The 26372-nt window shown below is 41.5% G+C and overlaps 1 protein-coding gene across 1 annotated transcript in view; it reads right to left on the minus strand.

Moving 5' to 3' along the window:
• LOC145413998 (calcium-activated chloride channel regulator 1-like) overlaps positions 1 to 26372 on the minus strand; it is a 201799-nt gene that overhangs the window by 54267 nt on the left and 121160 nt on the right. Inside the window, exons 9-11 of the mRNA XM_080283567.1 lie at positions 4799 to 4955; positions 4346 to 4567; positions 3866 to 3985 (exon numbers count right to left, since the gene is read on the minus strand). Coding sequence (XP_080139693.1) covers positions 3866 to 3985; positions 4346 to 4567; positions 4799 to 4955 — 499 coding nt within the window. The remainder of the gene's footprint in view (positions 1 to 3865; positions 3986 to 4345; positions 4568 to 4798; positions 4956 to 26372) is intronic.

Consider the following 26372-nt stretch of genomic DNA (forward strand, 5'->3'; position numbering starts at 1 on the left):
TGTAAGAACTGAGTCTTAGATGCATTAAAGACAACCATATTATTTTTACCCCAGTCAGAGATATGAGCCAAGTCAGACATTAGGTGTGCCATAGCCTCATCCCTTGTTTCTTGAAGTAACTGTTGAGATGGGCGTTGCAGGAACCGAATGGAAAGGTGAAGGGTGGAGTCATCAGCGTATGACTGGATAGGGTTAGATGTACAGCTTAGAAGATCATTGATGAATAAAAGGAAGAGAGTTGGTGATAGGACAGAGCCCTGAGGAACACCACTGTTGATAGATCTAGGAGAAGAACGATGGCCGTCTACAACAGCGGCTATAGAACGACCAGAAAGGAAGCTAGCGATGAAGGCACAGATAGAAGGATAGAAACCGTAGGAGGGCAGTTTGGAAATTAAAGATTTATGCCAGACTCGATCGAAAGCCTTTGAGATGTCAAGTGCAATGACAAAGCTATTGCCAAAGTCCCGAAAGGAGGATGACCAGGAGTCTGAAAGGTAGGTGAGAAGATCGCTAGTGGAGCGTCCCTGACTGAACCCATACTGACGATCGGAAAGAAGGTTGTGATAGGAAAGATGCCTTAAAATTTTTCTATTAAGAATTGACTCGAAAACTTTTGAAATACAGGACGTTAAAGCAATTGGACGATAGTTGGAGGGTTGGGAGTGGTCACCCTTCTTTGGGACTGGCTGAATGAGAGCAAACTTCCAGCAAGAAGGAAAGGTACAAGTTGACAGACAAAGGCGAAAGAGTTTGCCTAGGCAGGGTGTAAGCACAGAAGCACAGTTCTTGAGAACAACAGGAGGGACCCCATCAGGCCCATATGCCTTGTTAGTACTGAGGCCAGTGATGGCATAAAATACATCAACTGAAGAAATTTTAATGTCAGCCATGAGGAAGTCAGAGGGGAGAAGTGATGGAGGAACGGCACCGGAATCGTCTAAGGTGGAATTGGAGGAGAAAGTCTGTGCGAAGAGATCTGCTTTATCAGTAGAAGAAATAGCTACAGAACCATCAGAGTAGAAAAGAGGAGGGAAGGATGATGAGGTAAAGTTGTTAGAAATATTTCTGGCAAGGTGCCAGAAGGAGCGGGAAGAATTCGAGTTGGAGAGTTGAGAGCATTTAGTATGGATGAAATTATTTTTAGTAGAGCGAAGAACAGACTTAGCACGATTCCGGGCAGAAACGTAAAGATGATGTGATTCAGGGGTGGGTTGGCTCCGGTACCTTTTGTAGGCCCTCTCCTTGTTGCGGACAGCATTAGAACAAGCGTGATTAAACCAAGGCTTTCTTGCATCAGTCAAAGGATATGAGAAAGGAATGTATGCTTTCATGCCAGAGAGAATAACCTCCGTAATGCGCAAGGCACACTCAGATGGCTCACGGCCATGGAAGCAATAATCATTCCAGGGAAAATCAAAGAAGTACTGCCTGAGGGCCTTCCAGTTCGCGGCTCCAAAATGCCACAGACGACGTTTCCCTGGAGGGTCCACAGGCCGTACCGGAGTGATAGGACAGCATGGCTTTAAAGTGATTGGGGATGCGAGGAAAAACTACATGAAATGAAATACATTGGACACAGCTAGTGAAAAGAACTGTAAGGTATGTGTGTCACTGATGGATCATGTGAAACTGCTAAGAGTTTTGACAACGGAGATGAAACCTGTATTAGGGTAGGTGGGCATCAAGCGGTTCAAAGGCAGTGTTGAAGTGAGACACGAAGTATATCAACGTGGCTATTCAGTGTACTGGTGTGTGTGTGTGTGTGTGTGTGTGTGTGTGTGTGTGTGGAGAGAGAGAGAGAGAGAGAGAGAGAGAGAGAGAGAGAGAGAGAGAGAGAGAGAGAGAGCGAGAGAGAGAGAGAGAGAGAGAGAGAGTAAGGGGCAGAGAAACTATATTACGGAGAGAGAGAGAGAGAGAGAGAGAGAGAGAGAGAGAGAGAGAGAGAGGGTAAGGGGCAGAGAAACCTATATTACGGAGAGAGAGAGAGAGAGAGAGGGTAAGGGGCAGAGAAAACTATATTACGGAGAGAGAGAGAGAGAGAGAGAGAGAGAGAGAGAGAGAGAGTAAGGGCATTGAGAAAAACAAATTATGGAGAGAGAGAGAGAGAGAGAGAGAGAGAGAGAGAGGGAGGTGGAAGTGAATGGTAGATAATGGAGTAAGTCAAATCTTATACTCGTATATGCAGATGAGTGTTCATTGCTGATACTTGACCCAGTGTTTGTGTTTCTGGAGTGTTGCAGTTTTGTTGAGGTCTGTGAGCGTTGTGTTTTGATAATAACTGCTGATAAGAGAAAAGTGATGTCTGTTTAAGGAGCCCATTCCCAGTGTGATGTGGAGGTGAATGCAGACAGACTTGAATTGGCAATGGATCTTTTTTTTTCCTTGATGCACTAATAGAAAAGAGGTAAATGTGCAAAAAAAAAAAGTGAAAGTACAGTAGCACGAAGAACAAAGTGGCTGGTGCTTTGAGGGCCTTGATACTAAACGTAGGTCTGAGTCAATTGCATCCAGCTATTTTGGTGCCCACATTAAAGAATGGGAGTGAGATTTTAGGCCGCTTTCATACAAGGCCACCGGTGGCCGCCACCAATGGCCGCAACTAGTTGCCTCCCATAGTTTTCAATGGAGCCTTTCACACGAGGCCACTGCGGTTGCCCGGCCGGGAACCAGCTCCCGGCGTGGCTCGCTCGCGCAACTAGTGTCCGCCACTGGCGGTTGCTCTCACTCGCTGTAAAGCATTTTTTCAAATCGGAGCTTTCATACGGCTACACTAGCTGCCGGCCCCTTTACACTGGGCCACCAGTGGCGGCCACCGGTGGTGGCCACTGGTGGCCTCGTGTGAAAGTGGCCTTAATGTGTCAGGACAACAAAAAATCGTAAGAGCAGTGGAAGTGGCGTTAAAGACGAACATATGTGAAGTGCGTCAATAAGAGTGGAGAGGATGTGATTAGTGAAAGTCGTGGAGTTAGGAAGTATCTTGGCAATAAAGCAGAAGAGAGTCTTCAGATGGTATAGCAGATTGAGAAAAGATTTAAGTAGGGTAATGAAAAGGTCATCTGTGAGTGAGTCTGAGGGCGGGAGGAGGCGTGGTGGTGGGCAGTTCGCTACGCTGCTCACCTTTTTCATCCTCACTGGATGAGTAAACTGGTCCTTCATTACATTATTTCATATTCATCAGCTGCTTCTGCTGATAGAAGTAGCCATCACTGCTGCTACCCTTTTCTTTCTCACCTTCATAAGGTACTGTTTTTGCGGAGTCTGGTGAGTGAGCCGGGGCAGGTGAGTTTAACTGTAGGGTAGGGCGGGGGATTAGAGAGATCGACAGTAGAGGTAGCAGATGAGGAGTTAACTGCAAGAGATGGGGTGAAGGTAGTGACAACAGCAGGTTCATGCAGAAGGAGGGGTGAAGCTGGTGGAAGGGTAGACACTATCCACGCCATTAGATTCATTTTGAAAACCAAGCTTGTACATGGAGTTTAGGAGGAAATAAACTACGAGGGGAGGGATGAGAAACTACGAAAATCTACTGACAGTATACGCAGTCAGGGAACTGAGTATCGTGATGATCACCTTAACCTCGTTTCTCAGTTAAACAGGGTAGGAAGGGTCCAGAAACATGAAAGCACAGAAGTAGGAGAACCATCAACACAGCGTCCAGTGAAAATGGAACACATATTTATTGAATCCCTTATGTATCTTCCATATCTGGAGGAGCATGTGGTGGAAAAGTCAAACCATCCGAAACACTGATCAAGTAAAGACTCTGAATAGGCTTTGTTAATTTTATATATCTTAAGACCAATCGTAGATGATATTTGAATCTCTGGCTGTACTGGACCTATATGACAGTGTATTGACTGACCCATGAATCTGTGTAGATGGGCATCACTTCAGGGTCCCTGGCCTTAGCTGTAGCTGTCACTTGGAAATGAGATTTGGCCGCTGCTCCTGACAAGCCGACCGCCCAAGACCACTTGCCAGTCTGCAGGATTTGGTAATAAGTAGCTTTGGTGACCAGAAAATATTGCTGCCATCAGGACGCAGGTCATTTGAAAAAAAGTGAATCAGGAAATGCTCTCACTGATGTTACGAATACTGAATGAAATTTGATACACATTGATACTGATGTTTAACTTGCTTACCTATACTGCAATGTTGAAAGTACCTCCTACCACAGTAAACGATGTTTTTAGTGTTAAATATTATCCAGTGATCACGTTACTTTACCTTTTAGACTCGTAACAAATTTACAATATATCTTCCTTGTTCACGATAAACATATGACCACAAGCAGTTCAGTGGTTACCATGGAAGGATATGCAGCTGACAGTGTTTCCCTTACCTCAGCCATGTCCACCTTGATGATCCACAAGTTACTGCTCGAATCGAAACCTGTAGCATTGTACACTTGGCCATCAGGGCTGATTAGGTATAGTGGAGTGGAAACCGCAATGGGATTCATGGTCTCCATTCGTACCTCTAGGTTGCGGCCAACACTGGCATCCACAGTGAACGTATCATTCAGCTCTGCTTCGTTGTTCACGTCGTGTTCGTACTCGTATAGCTGTGGAGAGACAGTACTCATACAGATTTCCAATTTACCCTTCATTACAGCTGAAATAACCAAGTTCTTAATACTGGTAGTTATGCCTGTAACAGTTCTAAAAGATGTATTTAGTTTCTACCACCTGAACGGCAATACCTATTAGCATTATTCCTGTTCGTTACTGAGAGAGAGAGAGAGAGAGAGAGAGAGAGAGAGAGAGAGAGAGAGAGAGAGAGAGGGTTTACCCACTTTGACAGTCGTGTTTACAAGCGAGTCTCCTGGCTGATACGTCAGGGAGCCCTCGAAGGCATCGTCCAACATACTGCCGTCGTCATCATCACTCACAAAGTACGTCTTCCCTCCGGTCTTCTGGGCCAGTTCCTCCAGATTCGATGCGCCTTCCAGCCTGGTCACAGAAAGGAGGCTTAATTCCTTTACTCCAGAATGCTACTCACATTTCCCAGGGGAAAATATTCATTGTGTTTTTTCTCGATTTTTTTTTTCTTTGGTTTGGTTGTTCAACGCATGTTGCCATTGCCTTACAGCTTACTTCAAGGCTGATTAGACTGAAGTTACCACGCTTGTACCTCGGCCTGGTATCTCGTAATTACACTTTTTCAGAATCGATTTTAGCTTTTAAAATTAGCTTACAACCATATAAATGAAAAAAAAGGGGGCGGAGACACAAAAACAAACAAAACAGGGATGCAGATCAGTTAATCAACACAACTTTCTTAGGAAAGGCACTAATTCTATTCGGTTACAAACGTGGATACGGTACGGGGCAACTTCCAGTCGCATTTGCCCTTTAGCCTGTCTGTTACGTGATAATTTTTTTTTTCTGAAGTAGTTACACATGTAAGCATGTCCATATAATTACATTTAAGAAGCAAACTTTGGGAACCGTCGTGAATATCTTCTCTCTCTCTCTCTCTCTCTCTCTCTCTCTCTCTCCATTCTTGCCCCTAGAAGACAATTTGCTTAACTCTGAAGTAGTGAATGGATTAAGGAAAGTCGCATCTAATTCCTGCAGGTCGAAAATTCTCTTCGATGCTCAATAAAATTGTCTGACGGTTGCAAACCGTGGTTAACCTCTCCAGCCTGAGTACATGACATTCACTTTGTTCCTGCATTTCCTATACCATTGTATTCAGCGAAGGAAAGCACCCAGGTTACGACGTCAGTGGTCTAATGCAATACACAGGTACACAAAGGAAAGCAAAAAGCAACAGGACTGTTGGTTCTCTCTCTCTCTCTACGCTGCTTCATACAGGGTAGGTTAAAACTAAAGCAGCTATTTAATAAGTCAAATACATAATAGCAAAGGGGCAAGATTCCCCCCACTTTCCATCCATCCACCAATCCTTTCAGTAAGTGCCGAAAAGAAAAAAAAAATGTGAAGAATCACCACCCAGTATGCAATAACTGCTCATGAAATTTCACGGAAAAAGATGAACTTAAATCATATTTTACAGTATCTTAGGCTGACAGAGAATGTAATATCAACCTACTTTATATTTTGTTCGCAGATTGTGTTCTCCATGCTTCGTATAGAAGTTAAACATCCAAGCTGCTTTTTAAATGTAAGTACTACATGGCAGCTTACCACAATGGAGGAGAGTTAATTTGTTCCATGTATTTACAGTTATTTTACTTAACTAGGAATGCTTAGCCTCATGTGTCTGGGAACTTTTTCGAACAATTTATGATCATATCCCCTAGCACTGCATAATTCGACGGATCTACCGTGCAGTATTTTTCAGTTAATCAATCAATCATTTCCTGTAGCACCCCACGGGATGCATGGGGCCTCGATGAAATCTCTCCACCAATATTTGTCACGTGCCATCTCCTTCAGGTCCCACCAACACTCCTCTCCTGCTTGTTTTCACTGTCCTCAGCCAGGTTTCCCTCAGCCTGCCTCTGCCTCTTCTTCCTCTAGCAGTTCACTCTGGCACATCCTGTATTAAAATGCCTTGTTTTCTATATATGTGCCCCAGCCACTTCCAGCGAGACAGTCTCACATATTCGTCAACTGGTTCCACTCTCGTAATATCCCTTACTCTTTCATTTGTAACTCTGTCTTGCCACTTTACCCCAAGAATCCTTCTCAGTATTTTATTCTCAAATCCTTATACCTTCTGATCTGTTGCAACTGTGCTGTACCATGACTCATGCCCATAAATTAAAATTGGTCTAACCATGGACTTGTACATTTTTACTTTAGTACGTACCGAAAACATACCATTATTCCAAACATATTTCAGCATTCCAACAGCTCGCCAAGCCTGTCGAATCCTCTCCTCAATTTCATTTTTTAATGATCCATAGATGATACAATCGTTCCCAGATATTTAAAATTTTGTACATTCTTCACCACATTATTACCAATTACACAATCTATTTGGTTCTCCACGTTCATATTAATAATTTCAGTCTTTCCACAATTTATTACCAATCCCACTTTTTCTCCTGCCTCCACCAGACAATCAAGCACCCTATGCATCTCATAAATACTTCCGCAAATCAGTACAATATCATCAGCATAGTCCAAATCCATCAGCCTATTATTTTCTTTTCAGTTAATTCCTACAGCAATATTGTCATATAATTTTGCATACTTGGATTAAATCCCCTCCCAGGCTGCACATAGACAAAATAAATATATTCAGCTCTTCAGAACCTTCCTCACATGATTCATCACTCAATTTCTGTATAATTTTTGCCACTTTTTGCCGCATTCTTTCAAGATTCTCCACATCCTTTTGCCCTATGATGACCAGAAATGAAGATAACAAGTTATGCATTGACTTAATAGGTAGTTACATTAAGTGAGAATGATATTTATCGCCTGCCTTTAGCAAGGAAAGGCAATATAGCTTTTGTCGTTGTGTCTCTGTGTGTTTCTTTGTATACATGTATCTGTTGCCAAAATATCTCGAAAAGTTGAAAACGATTTTCACCAAACCTTCAGGAAATAACAACTATGTTGATCGGCAAAAGTTATTAACTTTTAGTGATTTGATCAAAGGCGACGACCGCCACCCGCCATATATTTTTTAACATGGGCTGGATTCTTGTGAAACGCGGTGACGTAATTCCGTAGAGGTTTGCAGATTTTCTGCAGATTTGGTTTGTAGGTAGCTTGAACCATAGCCAGCAACATACTTTGAAGGGTGACTAGCATTCGGCACCAGAATACTTTCATTTCATCTAATTTTTATTTGATTGTATTGCATATGAATCCAATTAATTTCTTAGCTTTTTTAACAGCTCCTATATACAGTGTGCTTGGTTTCGAAACATTTTATGATAGATAAAAACTTTGTAGTGGTTTACCTGATCCAGATGAATAATATTCACAATAAACTGGCCTTTTCAATTTAACATCCATGTTTAGCAATGTGCATTTACTATCATTAGGTCCATCTGTCATATATGGGCACAGTTAAATACCTGAGCATGACCTCTCCGAATAGCCTGTCTATCATAATGTATCTGCTCTGTTGCCAAATTATTGTATCATCAGTGAATTTGGATTCTTTACAGATTACAGCTTCATTAATACATTTGTGTGACTTCTCCAGTCTGAAGAATTTAGAGCATATTACAGTTGCTTAAAACAATAGCAGTTCGCTGAGAAAGATGTCATCGAAAGTGAACAACTGAATATAATTTATGACATTTCAGAGTAGGTAATAACTGAGGTTGTTGATACATCATTCTATTGCTGAACACGGACGTTAGTACCGTATTAGAAGCGCTTTAGTCAATGAGTTACTAAGCAACTGTTTAGCTCATACGTCAACCATCCCGGTGTCCCACATCATACACCAGACCACATTGGCATAGTGCCTGACTAGCTAATTTGTAACTCTCTCATTTAACTCTGATGTTCAGTCCTGGCCTTTTGTGGTCCCTTTCATGCCTGTATGCAAACCCTACAACACTGGTTCTCAAACTGGGAGCCATGGCCCCCAACGGGGCCAAGGCAGGATTATAGGAGGCCCATGGCGAGCTAGTGTTAGTAGTATATTACAGTGTCTGTGAAATCGCACTTAGAGTCCTCTTGCCATTTTCCACAATATCTTTAATTGAATCTGGTTTCTTCACCTTTCTACACATAAAAAGTAAAAACCGAAACCGGTTGGATGTGAAGTCAGATATGTGTGTTATCAGTGATTCAGCCTTGAATCAGCTGACTGACTGAAAGCAAACAATGTCATTCATCCCATTCATATGTAACAAAATATGAATTCTGATTGATAGTTGTTAGCATTAAAATTAATGGAGAACACCGAAAGTTTTTTCATCATTGCTTGTGAGAGGCTTGAGAGAACACTGAAGAGGGGCCATGAGGATGTTAAGATCCCCACAATTGAGGAATGAAGTGATTTGTTTGAGAAATGCTGCCCTAGAGGGACCTTCTTTTAAGGCTCAATGAGGGCCCGTATATTCCCTTTTTGAGAGAGTAGGGCAGCATTTGTCAGCTCTCTTGTGCAAGCCAGAGTATCAAGCATCAGCCCACTGTTTTCTCTCGTGAGTCTGTAGGTAAGCTGAATGATAACTGCTGAACCATCTTGTTTTAGAATTAGCTCTATCCCCCGGGGTCGGGCACCAAAAAGTATTGCTATTCTAGTTGTAATTTTTGCCTGTAACGGAATACAGTAATTCCTCATTTATCTGGGCGTGCAGTATCTGAATATGTTCATTATCCGGATACTGGACCTTGGCTCTATTAAACCATTATCTGAATTTACTTGCTGTTATCTGGACGTAAAAGACCCCAATAAATACGGCCGGCCAGATGACACATTCAGACATATGGTATCGTAGCCACTGGGCTCAAGCCATGCACGGGAAATATATCATAACCCACAACCTGAGCTAAAATGTCCATCCACCCATGTACTTAATGATCAAAGTCGTGCACTGGTCCGATCATTCCCTACGAACCTCCATCACCTGGGTAATACCGACCGTAACCCAAAAGTGGTGTCAAAACGTCCGTATGCATCCCCACCAAATGTTTAAAGTTGCGCAGCAACTGGGATTTGCCTTTTCCAACTGCCACTGCACATCCAACAGAGATTGCAAACCACAAGTCAGGTGGAAGCACCCGTCCGTCTCTACACCGAACGTCCAAAATTGCCTAGTCATTGGGAGTTGTGTTTCCCAGTGGCCAATGTGCAAGTAAGACAGACCACAAACCACAAGTCAGGTGAAAGCGCCCATCTGCGTCATGACAGAAAGGTGAAAATCCTGCCCACTTCCTCGTTTCTTCCCTGCTCCTGTCCCTCCTCCATACCCTCCCACGCTTCCCACCTCGCTAGCCAAGCCTCCCGGCTCCCCCGCTCACTCCCTCAATCCCTCCCCCCCTTCATGCTGAAAGCACTGACCCATGATATTTTAAAAAGTTGGGCGATTTTCTCGAATGCTACTGGTCGTACCAAAATTCCGTGATATCCTTGAGAAAGCTCATGAAATTCTACATCTAGACATATGCTTTACTCTAGCAAGGTGCTGCAAAATTTTGCACTAAGATGATGGGAAGTTACAGTATATGAAGGTAAGTTTTACTCTTCAACACCATTTATTCTCACAGCAATTTTGTTATTCTGCTTATAAGTTTTCTGAAATTTTATTGGCTTATTTTGCAGTATAAACACCAGCGAAGATGAAGGTGTACATTTATGCCAATATAACCAATATCCGGTGGCATATATAGCCACGGATATTTTTTTTTTTTTTTTTTTTGGTGCCACAGCAGAAGTTATCACTCGTGTCACAAAGATAACTGATTTTCCAACCATCTTCAGGTTTTTGTGGATTTCTGTTGTTTATGCATTGTTTTCTAGGTGTTTAGCATGAATATGGGTACAGTATTTCTGTGTGTGTTTGGATGGCTCAATATGGGAAAATGACCAGAAAACACTGCCAAAATTTTGAGGGGTACTGCACACATGGGTAGAGTTTTTTTTTTTTTCATGGTTTTCTTGGTGTTTAGCATTACTTTGTATATTCCTGTGTGTTGTGATGTCTAAAGATGGCGGATTGACCTGAAAACAGTACCAAAATTAAGAGGGGGCTGTACATACAGTAGTGTATAGGTAGGATGTTTTTTGTTTTCAGCAATTTTTTTTGCATGGTTTTCTTGGTGTCTGAAATTATTCTAGATATTCCTATATGTGTTTTGATGTCTTAATATGGCTAAATGACAGGAAAACAATGCCAAAATTAGGAAGGGTTCTATACATACAGAAGTGTAAAACTAAGGTGTTTTGGGGTTTTCAATTTTTTTTTGCATGGTTTTCCTGATTAAAAATCATTTTTTATATTCCTATGTGTGTTTTGATGTCTAAATATGTCTAAATGACCAGAAAACGCTGCCAAAGTAGGTAGAGGTACTGAACAAATAGGTTAGGTAGAGGTTGGAGTTTGGGTATAGGTAGGGTCTGGGTAGAGTAGGAAGGATAGTGTTCTTTATCTGGACGCTGCCACTACCCGGACATGCTTTTGGCCCTATTGCATCGGATAATTGAGAATTATTGTATATATATATATATATATATATATAGATAGATAGATAGATAGATATACTGTATATAGATATATAGATAGATAGATAGATATACTGTATATAGATATATAGATAGATAGATAGATATACTGTATATATATATATATATATATATATATATATATATATATATATATATATGGAAAGTTTTATAACACTCCAGCTGGAAATCAAACCAGAGACCTCTAGACCAGGGGTTCCCAACCTGGGGTAAATTACCCCAAGTGGGGTAATGGGGGAGGTAACAAAAAAAAAAAAAAAAATCTAAAAATCATACCAGTTATGATAGACTTTGGACCTATACTAAAATTCAGAGATGAATGTTTAAAGTCATGTTTATTTGGTATCAGTGTTAATAATAAAAATAAATTACTCCTTGCAATAACCCTCTTGGTTTTAGCCTAACCTTTAATTAAGTCCTACATTCAAACTAAAATCTAGGCATCAAAATGTTAAGCAGCTAAAATGCAATTGTGGAAACATAAGCAATGAGGGGTAATGAGTGAAAAGAGGTTTGGAAAATGGGGTAATGGGTAAATAAAGGTTGGGAACCCCTGCTCTAGACAGAAGTCAGACACTGTTACCACTACACCATGGTGTGATGAAAGCTATGCCACCTGAATTCAATGACGAACCAGGTAAATCCATTATGGGAGGATATATTTCAACCCCAACCCATATGGGTCGGGGTTGAAATATATCCTCCCATGGATTAACCTGGTTTGTCATTGAATTCAGGTGGCTTAGCTTTATTACACCATGGTGTAGTGCAGTGGTGTCAGACTCAATCCTTCCCAAGAGCCACACTTCAGTTCTGTTGATCACTCAAGGGCCAAGTCTATCTAACGGTTTTATTACATGTAATTTTGTGACAGAACATCAGCACCCCTTATTATCAATTTCAATTGGTGGCTACTCTATGTTGCCATATGTGTGGATTTTCCCAGACATGTCCTGCACTTAGGTGTCAAAATCTTCGTCCGGGAGGAATTTAAAAAAATCTCCAAACGTCTGGAATTTCAGCTTCATTCGCTTTTTCTCGAAAAAATTAATGTACCATTAAATTCTATAATGATGAGAGAGAAAGAGAGAGAGAGAGAGAGAGAGAGAGAGAGACCCTAGTTGTTTTCGTCAGCTGGTAAATGTTGCCAGCTTGGCTGATTTAGCACTAGCAGTTAGCTAAAATGTCCTGCCTTTTCAGCGGCGAGCTTTTTTTTTTTTTTTTTTTTCCCGTACTTAGTACTGTTATAGACATAAATGGTAACTGCACACAATTATTGACTTAGTTTTCATTTTTACACTGTAGCATTTGTTATTCATATGATCTTATCTTGCACCTAAGGCCCTTTAGCATTTTTCAGTCATAAACAAGCCAATTCTGTACTTTCCCTATTGTCCTTTATATTGTAAAAAGACTAAACAATGTGGTACAGTACAGCAGTACTGATATATATATATATATATATATATATATATATATATATATATATATAAAATGCCAGAGGCCCAAAGTGTTTGTTGGGGGGGTCTGGGGGGGTGCATGGGATTTAGCGGAGACGTCCTGTTTTTTGACTGTTCAGATACGGCAGCCCTAAGGTAATCTTCCTGACAAGTGTTACTCCCATTCACTATAAGCTACAATAACCACTGACCTCAAATGAATGTAGAAACAATAGGCTGAAACCAGTTACGCCGGCATCAATTCACCCAAAACTGTGGCACCTGTGTCCCTTCGGGCCTCAACCAGCGTGTTTACGTTTTGCACTTCGTCTAAATTTACCCTCTCAGGGCCACTCACGCGATTCGCGTTTCATGTGGATTGTTCTATAGATGTTCAGTCACTCTAATCACGTTCCTAAACAGAAAAAACGCCATCAAAAGAAAAGTTTTCGGCTGATTTGCGTCAAATTTTGGTGCATTCCAGAGTGTGCATCTCTTTTCCGAGGTAAGCATTTGGCAACACTGTGACTGCTCTGATGAGGCAATGAGTAGCAGAAATATCTCAGTATCTCACGAGCAGCTGGGCAGGTGAGTAGCGCGACTGTCAGCGTCCCTCTAAACCAACCATTTTCCCCCTCCCACCCGAGGCAGAAGCCATTATTGAAATATTGTGATTGTACAGTGTTTTTTACTATAATGTGAAGTGACCGCGTCTATGGAATATAGATTTATTATCTGTAAATCATTGGGGCCCGTTATCAGCCGTTAAGCCTACAGGCAGGAGTGTGGTTTGTTATAACGGGGTTTCCACTCTGCTTCACGCTGCCCATAAATGATGTATTTTGCCTTTATATAGTGAAGCCAATACTTATATTTGTGAAACATATAGTGCCTGGATTGGTGAAATAACTGACCTATCATAGCAGGCATTATGCATGCCATAGAGATATGCAACAGTCGCTAAGGAAACAGGCGGTCACATACGCCATAGAGTCGGGAATAATAGACGAGGTTGAGATGGAATCATGTGATAGTGTTTCACATTGCGTATGGTTTAGTGTGAATTATACATATAAAATAGTGCAGCGAGTGTTCACAGAGAAACATTTCATGCATTGACTTAGCTAAAACATAGCGCAAGTGTAAGAGACAAGAAATATGCCACAGCCACATATACGAGGTGTGTTCAAAAAGTATCCGACCTTTGTTCATAAAAAATACTAGTATCCAGATACAACAAACTTACACTAATCTCCTTCAAAGTAGTCCCCTTGGGCTGCCACACACTTCTCCCAACGGTTCTGCCACTGTCGGAAGCAGCGGTGGAACGCTTCTTTTGGGATGGCACACAGCTGGTCCGTTGCATTCCGCATGATGTCTTCTCTGGACTGAAATCTGGTCCCTTTGAGGGGCATTTTCAGCTTGGGGAAAAGCCAGAAGTCACACGGAGCCATGTCGGGAGAGTAGGGAGCCTGACGAAGCACAGGTGTGTTGTGTTTGGCCAGGAAACCCTGTATCAAATGTGAAGAATGGGTGGGTGCATTATCATGATGGAGCTGCCAATTGCCCACTGCCCACAGGTCCAGCCGTTTGCGTCGCACAGCGTCACGAAGGCGACGCAGAACCTCTTGGTAATACTCCTTGGTGATGCTTATGCCATGTGGTGCATACTCGTGATGAACCACGCCACTGGGGTCGAAGAAGACGGTCAGCATGACTTTGACATTGCTGTGGACCTGCCTCGCTTTTTTTGGCCTCGGGGATGTTGGATGCTTCCATTGTGATGACTGCAACTTGGTTTCTGGGTCGTACCCATAAACCCAGGACTCATCGCCAGTGATCACTGTGTTGAGGAAGTTGGGATCGCTGTTCACAGTCTCCAGCATGTCCTATGTGATCTCCAAACAGAGTTGCTTCTGCTCAATCATTAGCAGCTTTGGTACGAACTTTGCTGAGATTCTCCTGAAACCCAAATCCTCCTTCATAATGGAATGAACGGATCCAATGCTGACGCCCACCTTGTCTGCAAATTCTCTGATCGTGATTCGATGATCCTACATCACCAGGGTCCTCAATTGGTCAATGACGATCTCATTTCGGGATGTTGAGGGCCTACCAGAGTGCTTCACTCTCCACTGATGTGCGGCCATCTTTGAAGCGGTTGTACCACTCCTTTATCTGTGTGTTGCCCATTGCTTCATCCCCGAAGACCTGTTGAAGCTTGCAGATCGTTTCCACTTCGGAATCGCCAAGCTTTACACAAAATTTGATGCAGTAGCGTTGTTCAAGTTTTTCCGTCATTTTGTCAAAAAAGAAAATCCGACGGTGCTCACTTAAAGTTCCTCACTCATCGGCGGTCTGCCGTCGAATGACAGCTTCTGCTGGTGGGAAAATATTCATGCATGCACATTAGGATCGCCTACTTACGTGCACCAAACCACGCCTCCCTAGCTTCATTTGTTTACCACGAAAAATTAAGGTCGGATACTTTTTGAACGCACCTCATACATACATATGTCGTGCAGCGAATGTTCGTGGAGAAATCTATTGTGTGCATCGCATGTGTTTTAGGCAAATGTATCGCAAGAAGAAAATATGCCACAGCCACAGCCACAGACACACACACACACCCACACACACACACACACACACACACACATGCTCACACACTAAATAACTCCTCATCTTCAAGCTACTGCCAGCATCTCAACACCTCTGGAGGAGGCAAGTTATCCGCATTTTGTTGATTTGTATATTGACCTATTTCTATAGTTCAATATTTTTTACACAAATAAGTAATGTTTTTTACATACACACATATGAGGTGGAAGAAAGTTCAGCTTCAGTATCAGAACCTAGCAAAAAGACTAGTGGTAATGTCGAGTTTCTGACAGCTCTATCAAAAACCATATGATATTTTATGTGTATACTTTGAGTAAAAAAGAAAATAATAAAACGTAATGAGCGAAAATATGTAGCCGTGGGTGAGACAGGGAAAGAATGTTTTTTATCTCGCGTGCGGGTGAGGAGGAGTATTCTACGTTTGTCGTCTAATTATTGCAAAACTATTGGATGTATCAATTTCCCGCAAGAACCATGATAAAGAGCAGTAAATTCTACGTACGTTCATTTGCAGAGTATAAGCCTTTGGGAGCATTTTCTGTTGGAAAAGTTGGAGGAACAGACTGTTTTGGTAAAGTTGAAAGTGCTCGGAGGAGTAATCTCACTTTGTTGGCCAATTACTCGAAAACTATTGGACGTATCGATTTCTGTATGAATCACGATAAAGAGCAGTAAATTCTACGTATGTACAAGACATAACAATGTAATATCTATGATAAGAATTCATTGTTACGGAGGCGGGAATATTGTATATGCTGTGCGCACATCACGAAAGTGACGTACGGACGTGAGTTCCCAGTCTTTTTTGGCGATTTACTAGAAAACTATGAGGCGTATCAAAACCATTTTTAGGTCATTAGAAAGCTCGTGAAATTCTGCATAATATTATGCAATATATGTGTGAGGAAAGTTCAGTATTAGAGCTCCTTGAATTTTTTCAAAAATGGGTTTCAGTTTTTGGCTATTTTCTCGAAAACTACAAATCGTATCACAACCGGATTTGTCACTTTAGAAAGCTGATGAAATTCTCTATCAAAACTCCTAACAATATTTTCCTGTATGATGGAAAACATTCGAATGGTGATGTAGGGAAGTGAACGTGACGTAGCGAAATGTTTATTCACGGCCGCCTAATGTTGTTTTATTCGTGCTTTCCTGTTTTTTTGTGGTGCTTATCAGCCAGAACAAACATCGACGAATAAGGTGACATAAGTTTCATGGCAGTATATTGATGTTTGGGTGGCGAAAATAAGGAGAGAATACGTGTTATTTGCCGCGTGCGGGCAGCCGGGCCGGGCGGCCTCGTAGAAAAGATCGTGGGCCGGAAAACTTATTGAAATTTACCGTGCGCTAGAGGGTTTATCAGAGTAGGAATTACTATCACCAGATTTCCATCAGACTAGTGAACTATGTTTGCACTGTACTATACATTATTGCTTTAAATTGCATGAAAATTTTAAATTTCTATCTATCTATCTATAGCCCGACGCCCTAATCCCGCAAAGGGTGGCCGCAGACAAAACGCCTCCAAGTCGCTCTGTCACCCACCATTTGACTACCCTCCCCCCAACTCACCCCCCCTACATCATATACCTCTCAACTCCATCCCTTCACCTCATCCTCGGTCTACCCCTTCCTCTCCCTCCCTCCACCTCACCTACATACACGCTCTTAATCAGTCTTTCATTCTCCATTCTCTCCACATGTCCAAACCACCTCAGCATATTTCTCCTAATCTTCTCAACCACATCCACATCCACTCCACAACGTTCCTTCACTTCTTCATTCGTCAACCTGTCCCTCCATGTCACTCCACATGCTCCCCTAAAGTAACTCATTTCCACTGCTCTCACTCTTGACTTGTTCCCCTCTTGCAAGGTCCAAGCCTCGCTTCCATACGTCAGGGTAGGGATCACAATACTATCATGCAGTGACTTCTTAACTTCCATACTCACCTCCCTATTTCTCATCACTGCTTTCAGTGAACCAACAACCTTCCTTCCCTGCAGTATAAAATTGGAAACTTGTTGAATGTATACAATACCGGTATAATATACTGTAATGTGGTAAAGCTGCAGCTTATTCAAACGTTCGGATGAGTTCAGTACCCCTTCTAACCTTTGCAGTGGCATTGGCTTCAGCTTTAAGTTATTGATAAATAATAGTTTCGTGACATTTTTATCCACCAATAAAATATTCAAATGGTATTTATCTCAGTCTAAGTATCAATAAACATTTCCTATCAGTGCTGTTATATTTGTTCACTTGATCATATAACAAATTTTAGGGAATTTTCCATTTGTTATATCTCATTTTTTCTTAAGTCATTCCGGGCCACTCTTTTCCTCTTTGAGGGCCACATGTGGCCTACGGGACACCAGTTTGACACCCCTGGTGTAGTGGTTACAGTGCCTGACATCTATCTAGAGGTCTCGAGTTCGATTCCTGGCTGGAGCGTTAAATAACTTTCCACATGTAGCCTACATACATGTAATGTGTGTTTCTCCAGCATATATATATATATATATATATATATATATATATATATATATATATATATATATATATATATATATTGAAATGGGTGTCTACAGTACACTAGCCAGTCCACATTTATTACCCTATATATTGGAACAGAGGCCACAAAATAGTTAATGATTTGATTTCTTCATTGATCTGTCTATCCATATCAATCAGTCTGTCTTAATATATATATATATATAGTGCTCGTGGGCCCTTTGGGCCCTCTCACACTCGCTCCTGCGGAGGGCTCTCGTGCTGCGCACTCACTTGATTGTGCTTCCACTTGTTTCCTCGTGCTTCTCATTCGTGTCCTCGCGCTTCGCACGCACGTTGCGATCATTTTCAGGTAATCCAGGTCACGTTTATGAGCTGTTCTAGTCTAGCGTCACTATGGGCCATCAAGGCGACATCGAAGGGCCCATGATGGTCCATTTATGTGTTGTTCTAGTCTAATGTTGTCACTTGGATTTTTTGCAGCAAACAAATTGATCGTGTTATTTGCAGAGTCGGAAATGGAACCCAAGTTGTTTGCACGCAAGTCTGAGATATCCACTCGGCCATGCCAACTGACTGGGCGCCGGGAGTGGCGTTTTTTGGTCAAAATATGATCACTCATTAAATATAGTAAAAGTTTTTCAATCGTGATGGGACCAAGTTTCTTAGCATCAGTGAATTTTTTACAATTTTTTTGCCAATTTTGGTGCGATTTGAATGTGTAGTTTCGGCTGCCCAAAATGCACACACACACAGACACACAGCTACTGCTATAGTATATTAGACAAGTGCTCATGGGCCCTTCGGGCCCCTCACACTTGCTCCTGCGGAGGGCTCTAGCGTTTATGTGCTGTTCTAGTGTAACGTTGTCGCTTGGATTTTTTGCAGCTAACCAATTGATCGTGTTATTTGCAGCTTCGGAAATGGAGTAGACTGAAGCACCAGTCGAACAGGGCAGTACTCCCGAGGTTGATGGCAAGCTGGTGACAGGGAGAGCTGGAGCTCCCGTTTCACCAGCCCTCAGGACTTGATCCTGACCATCTCCCTTTTCTGAACATTTTCAGTGCATTCATTTACACAGAGAGTAGGCCAGCATGCTCTCATGATACCTCTACCTTCAACTGTCTACACCACACTACATGCGCATAACATATCACACCTTCTATTCACATCTTTAGTAATGGCCGCTGCAATCTCACAATCAAATGAGGTGGTATCTCGGATTGCCACCACCGGCAGGGTAGGGCTGGAGGCACAGGGTCCTCCCTGTGTAGACTGAAGCACCAGTCGAACAGGGCAGTACTCCCGAGGTTGATGGCAAGCTGGTGACAGGGAGAGCTGGAGCTCCCGTTTCACCAGCCCTCAGGACTTAATCCTGACCATCTCCCTTTTCTGAACATTTTCAGTGCATTCATTTACACAGAGAGTAGGCCAGCATGCTCTCATGATACCTCTACCTTCAACTGTCTACACCACACTACATGCGCATAACATATCACACCTTCTATTCACATCTTTAGTAATGGCTGCTGCAATCTCACAATCAAATGAGGTGGTATCTCGGATTGCCACCACCGGCAGGGTAGGGCTGGAGGCACAGGGTCCTCCCGGTCGCTATCAAGCGACTGTGCCAGCAGCGACTGTTGCTATTTCCGGGAATGCTCGTTGGCGAAGAGGTGACGGTGCGGCCTTATTCTTTACCAACATCTGCGGCCTTAGCACAAATTTAAACTCAGTTCATTTTTTCCTTCAGTCCATATTCCCTTTGGCCCTTTTCCTCACAGAACCACAAATCTCACCCTCTACCGATATATCTCCATTTTGTTTTCCCGGTTACCATCTCCTTACAAACTTTCGAAACAAGGGCGGCACCTGTTGTTATATCAAATCCCAATATGCAGTTGATACTATTTTAAACTTCACTTCATCCAGTTTTGATTACTCATTATATAAATTAAATTGCCAAAACATTACCAAATATATCTGTGTAGTTTATCGTTCCCCCAATGCTTCTTCGGAACCCAGTGTATTTGATTCCATATCCACTCAGTTGAGTAACCTTGACCTTGCCCTTGGCAATGAAATTACCATTTTGGGTGATTTTAACATATACAATGTTGAATGGTTATTGCATTCTGCCCGGACTGACGACGCTGGTCTAGAATGCGAGCTGTTTGCGGAATCGTTTAATCTCACCCAGTTGGTAAAGCAACCAACCAGAATACCTGATAATCCTGACCATAATGCCCATCTCTTGGATTTATTCTTGATAAATAATCCAGATCAATACAGGATAGAGGTACTGTCACCACTTGGATCCTCTGACCACAATCTCATCAAAGCCTCATTAGTTAACCCTCCTACACCTCCCCATTCCGAACCTGTCAGGGTGACCCGATGGCACTTTGACAGGGCAGACTGGGATGGATTTAGAAATTATCTTGCTGATGTTCCATGGCAGTCTTTCTTCTCTAGTGATCCCAATTCTACCCAGTCCCACATTTGTGACTTAATACTAGCTGGTATGGATTTATTCATACCAAGTCAACATTTCACTAAAAGATCAAACTCTCCAAAATGGTTTGATGGCAATTGTGCCAGAGCAACAGCCCAAAAGTCATTAGCATATAACTCTTACTTAAAATCAAAAACACCTGAATCACTCTCCCAATTTAAAATTGCTAGAAATCATGCAAAAGCTGTATTAAATCTATCTAAATCAAACTTTCTTCAAAAGCAAGCATCAAAACTACTTAACAACCCTAATGACAATAGAATACTCTGGTCAACTCTTAATTCTTTCAATAATAACTTTAACAAGTCATCTTCCATTCCCCCACTAAAATCTTCAGATGGCAATATTACAAATGACCCACATGGGAAAGCAGATATCTTTGCTAGTACCTTTGCAAGAAACTCTACCATAGATGATACCAGCCAGAATGTCTCAGTACTGGAACTTGATTTTCCCGAAATTGCCCCACTTAAAATACAGACAAGATTTGTAAAATCCATCCTAGACAATTTACCTACCAACAAAGCTCCAGGTCCAGATGGAATTCCGCCAATTGTTTTGAAAAAGTGTTCCCCTGAACTTGCCTCTGTCCTAGCTAAATTATTCAGACTATGCATACGTACTTCTTTATTCCCAAATTCATGGAAAGAAGCCAATATCCACCCAGTTCCGAAGAAAGGAAGTTCGTCTGACCCCTCCAATTACAGACCAATAGCTATCACATCTTCTCTTGGTAAGGTATTTGAAACTTTAATTAATAAGCATATTGTTAAACATCTTGAAACCAACAACTTAATTAATGATAGACAATACGGTTTTTGCCACGAAAGATCCACCATTGACATACTCAATCTCTTAACTCATACCATCCATCAATCAATTGATCTTTTTGGAGAAACTCATGCAGTAGCTCTTGATATCTCTAAAGCTTTCGACAGAGTATGGCACCGTTCCCTGCTGTCCAAATTCCCTTGCTATGGACTAACGTCTTTTGTTCCTTCGATTTCTTCTTAACCTTAGTGACAGGAAAATAAGAGTAAAAGTAGATGATGTATATTCGAATTTCCACTCAATTAACGCCGGCGTGCCGCAGGGATCAGTTCTGGCGCCAACCCTATTTTTGGTTCATATTAATGATCTCTTATCTGTCACTCACAATCCCATTCACTCATATGCAGATGACTCAACACTACATAGTTCATTCACACTCAGACATCCATTTACAAAGTCTAATATCTCTACCTCTCAACTCAGTACAGCCATCTCCATAAATCAAGATCTATCTACAATCAGTGAATGGGGACAAAACAACCTTGTCTCTTTTAATGCTAGTAAAACTAAATATATACAGTTTACTAATAGACAGATATTGCCAGATTCGTACATTACCTTCAGTGCTACTAATATTCCCATCTCCAAAAGTATTGAAATCCTTGGTGTCTCACTTAACTGTGCCCTCAGCTGGACCTCTCATGTCAGATCACTTGCTAAAACCGCCTCAAAGAAACTTGGATTATTGTACAGAGTCCGTAACTTCTTCGCCGATGAGCAGTTAGCTATAATTTATAAGAGTCATGTGCGCTCTCAGCTTGAATATTGCTCACCCTTGTGGAATGGTTGTGGAGAGGTTGCATTAAGACAACTAGACAAAATTCAGAATAAAGCTGTTAGAATCATTAACAACCCTGCCATTACATATAAACTACCTCCCCTGCAAGTAAGAAGGAATGTTGCCTCCCTTGCATTATTTTACAGATATTTTTTTGGCAAATGCTCAGACGAAGTTGCGTCCATGGTGCCACCTCTCCATGCCTTCCCTCGTGTTACACGGGCATCTGGTAGCGCTTATGACTGGAATGTCACTCAACCATATTGCAGAACTTCTGCCTATCAGAATTCTTTCATTCCCCGAACTGCATCTCTCTGGAACTCGCTTCCCCAGATTTGTTTTCCTCCAAATTTCAACCTACAACTGTTCAAGTCTAACTGTTACAGATATTTTATGAACAGAGGACACCAGTAATCTGGTGTATGGATTATTTTTTTTCTCCATTTGTTTTTCCTTCCTCCGTTCTGTTATTTCAAAAAAAAAAAAAAAAAAAACCCAAGTTGTCCGAACGCAAGTCCGAATTACACACACAGACACATGGCTACTGCTACAGTTTATTTTAGTTCTACTTCTGGGCAAAAAATTCTACGGAGATCCTATGCCGGGCTTCGGGAGCAGCGTTTTTTTGGTCAAAATGTGATCGCTCATTAAATATAGTAAAAGTTTTTCAATCGTGATGGGATGAAGTTTTTTCACAGCGATTCTTTTGCAATTTTTGTGCAAATTTTGGTGCGATTTGAATGTGTAGTTTCGGCTGCCCAAAATACACACACACACACAGCTGGTGCTAAGGTATATTGGATATAAAACCATAATAAACTCTACGGTTAACACAACCCCAATTTCACGCACTCACGCCAGAAGCAGCATTTTTTGGTCAAAATTTGATCGCTCTTTATATATAGTAAAAGTTTTTTTTTAATCGTGATGGGACCATGTTTTTTCACATCAGCGAATTTTTTGCGATTTTTGTGCTAATTTTGGTGCAATTTGAATATTTAGTGTCAGCTGCCCAAAATACACACACACACACACACACACACACACACACACACACACACACACACACACAGCTACTGCTATAGTATATTAGATATGTTGAGCCTCTGTGGTACAGTGGTAGTGTGCGTCTTGCACACTGGTTGATGTGGTTTCACCTTCCGCCAGAGTTGTAAAAACTTTTGGAAGTGTACACCGAGCCACTGACCGCTTAGGTTGACATAAGGGGTGCTGTGGTTGAACCAGTGTCGCATGCCAGTATATTGCTCCCAATCGGCTTAAGGCGGGTCAGTTACTCTTGGTTCACAGACTACACACACATCCAAAGCCACTCCAACATTACAATTACACTCACAAGCGCTTCTCACCCTACGTACAGTCTCTACCAAACAGCCTAAGCCACTGGGTAGTGATATATTGGCTGTATCGTCCCTGCTTCAGTAGGGATAGGCCGGTCCTGCAATTGACCTCAATGGCTGTTGATGATATATATATATATATATATATATATATATATATATATATATATATATATATATATATATATATATATACTGTATATACAGTACAGTGGTTGTGTGCGTTTCGTACACGGGTGAACCAGGGTTCGCGCCCCTCCAGGGTAATAAACTTTGGGAGTGTTCACTCGGCCACGTACTGCATTGGCAGACACAAGGGGTGTTATGGTTGAACCAGTATCTCTTACTATAAAGTATCCTTGCACCCAGTCGGCTTGCGCGGGCCGATTACACTTGGTTCACAGACTACACACACATCCAAAGCCACTCCAGCACTACAATTACACTTACAAGCACTTCTCACCCTACATACAATCTCTACCTGACAGCCTAAGCCACTTGGTAGAGATACATTGGCTGTATCGTCCCGACTTCGGTCGGGATAGGCCGGTCCTGCAGTGGATACTCAAACGGCTGCTGATGATGATATATACAGTAAACCCTTGATGCAGCTGGGGTTAGGGAACAGAGACCCCCACAAGAGTGGAAAATCCGCGAGCATCAAATTAGTTACTCCTCCCATACTGAAAATATGCCTACGCGATAAAGAAAACGGTTTCTGATGCTTTAATGATGATAAATGATAATGCATGAACATCATGCAAAGTACAATAAATTGTATAACAAAAGGTTTTAAAAATACCGTACAGTACAGTAATGTCACTATATTCTCATCAGTTCTCATCAGTGAACAATACATTCTCCTCTATTCACCTTTCTGTAGGAAGATTAAATATTGAAAATGTAGTTGCGTATGATATCGATGTGTGATGTTTACTGTGCGTCGTCTGCATGCCGGTTGTCATCAGGGGTTAGTCATTATTTGCCTTTTGGTCTTCTTTTGTGATTTCCACTTTTTCGTTGGCTATCTAACTTGCGTGTTTGGGTCATGCTGACAGCAAATTGAAGAAAATTAGATGAGACTGAGGGCGCAGTGCAAAAACACAACCGAAGTTTGGGCGGGAGGTAACTCATGACTGAGCGACGCTCTGCCATCCGGTGGCCACCAAGTACATATGTGCGTGCCATTCAAATTCCGCATTTTTTCGTTTTATTTCACTATTCATCATTATCTGTCACCATAGTGAAAAATCCACGAGTAGTTAAATCCACGAGCTTCAAGTACGCGTGCATCAAGGGTATGCTGTGTATCATAGAGAGAGAGAGAGAGAGAGAGAGAGAGAGAGCCTATTTCCCAAGATACTTGGAGTAGTCTAAATAAACACTTGCATGAATAATGTTTTTAAACCTCAACACCCTTCTCCTTCTTAGGTTTTTATTAATAATTCCACATTATATGAAGTTCTTATTGTTGATATTATTTATTTAGTTATTATAATTATTTGTTTTTTGAAGATCTTGAAGGCTGGCATTCCAAGACCGTTCGAGAAAAAGACTTCAAAATTTCAGGGGTGATGTGTCTTGGTTGCACGCCTCTTTTGTTTTTTTTTTTTTTTTTTTTCCTAGCACTAGCGCCCTCCATGTTATTTGTCATTTTTTTTTATTTTTTGCCTTCCTGCGCAGCAAAAAATATTGAATCGATTGCTTTGCAAATATTCATGTATGTAGTCGTCAGCTTATACCAGGGCACCTGGGTGTTGATATTGGGATCCAACAAATACTTTTTGAGATATTGAGGAAAATCAAAATGGTCGCCTCATGCTTGAAAGTACTAAATCGGAAAATACATATTCGATTTTGACCAATGTCTTGGGTATTGAGTGAACATGATCTGCATGGTATGAAAGGCCTTGACTTGTCACCTTCATCTTAAGGTCACAGGTAAAAATCCGTAAAGAATTTTGAGCTTTACCAAAAGTCCCTTAATATTAGATCTACAGTGAAAACAAAATTATTGTCATTTGCAGTGTGGAGTTCCCTGAATTTCAGAATTTTAGTTATCATTATGATGATGATGATGATGATGATGATGATGGCACCTCCCTTTCCCTCCAAAGTAATTCGTCCGAGACTATTTTTAAGAAAATTCTGATGGTAAAGGTAAGTAAAGAAAATGCTCATGTTTCCTTATCTAGATCTGACATTCATTAACACTGAAAGATCTAATTAGATTAATCTTTCTTTTTTTGAACTTTGGGGCTTTATTGTTACTGTAGTTTACTAAGACTACTGGACATAACCTCTCTACGTAAGCGTAATACATATAGAACGATGTCTTTATCCCGAAAGGCTGGCCACAATGAAAAGTCTCCAATATAATATTGCCCTCCATCACCACATTTGAATTCATGCTTAACTATTACCAAATTACTTAAAGTTTATTTATTATCAAATTCCTCCTTTCACTGAAACGATTTTATGTTAACATTTACATCAAATACTTATTGCATTGATTTTGGTAAATAACTTCATCTTCTATTATAAGCAATCACTGGTTTGCCGAAAATAGGCAGGCACACTCCACCCCCCTTAAATCCATGCTTGAAATAGTTGCTACAAGGAAGGTAAAAAAAAAAAAAGGCTGCCGGAGGAAGTAAAAGACGGAGTACAAGCTAAAAGTGGAGGACTGATTGGATATAGATGATTTGGAGCAGACGGAGGAGGTGGGAGGTGCAGTAGTATTCACGGAGGAACTCTGGGCAGCATGTGATGTAGTTTGTGAGATGAAGAGAAGACGTAAGGGGGTGAGAGAACAGTGTGGTGAAACGATGAAATGCAACACGCTGTGGGAGAGAAGAAACAAAGTGACCGAGGGAAGTAGAGGAATGGAGAATGTGGAGAAACGGAAAAGAAAGTTGTATGCTGAGAAGGGAAACGAGATGAATAGACTGGCAAGAGATAGCAAGAAACGAGTGGATGGAGAACTTGATAGAGGTCTGAGTGCATTGAGGAGGGAATGTAAGGAACTATTTTGGCAGGAGCTCAAGAAATTAAGACAGGGTGATAATGGAAGATGTTAAGGGTGAAAGATAAACATGGCAGAAAGTTGGTGGAGAAGAGAAAGGAAGTGATCCGAATCAGAGAACATTTTATGGAGCTACTGAATATAAACCATGAGAGTA

The sequence above is a fragment of the Coenobita brevimanus genome, chromosome 98, assembly GCF_032717465.1.
Source record: "Coenobita brevimanus isolate Jiangsu-jjx chromosome 98, ASM3271746v2, whole genome shotgun sequence".
Classification (NCBI taxonomy): Eukaryota; Metazoa; Arthropoda; class Malacostraca; order Decapoda; family Coenobitidae; genus Coenobita; species Coenobita brevimanus.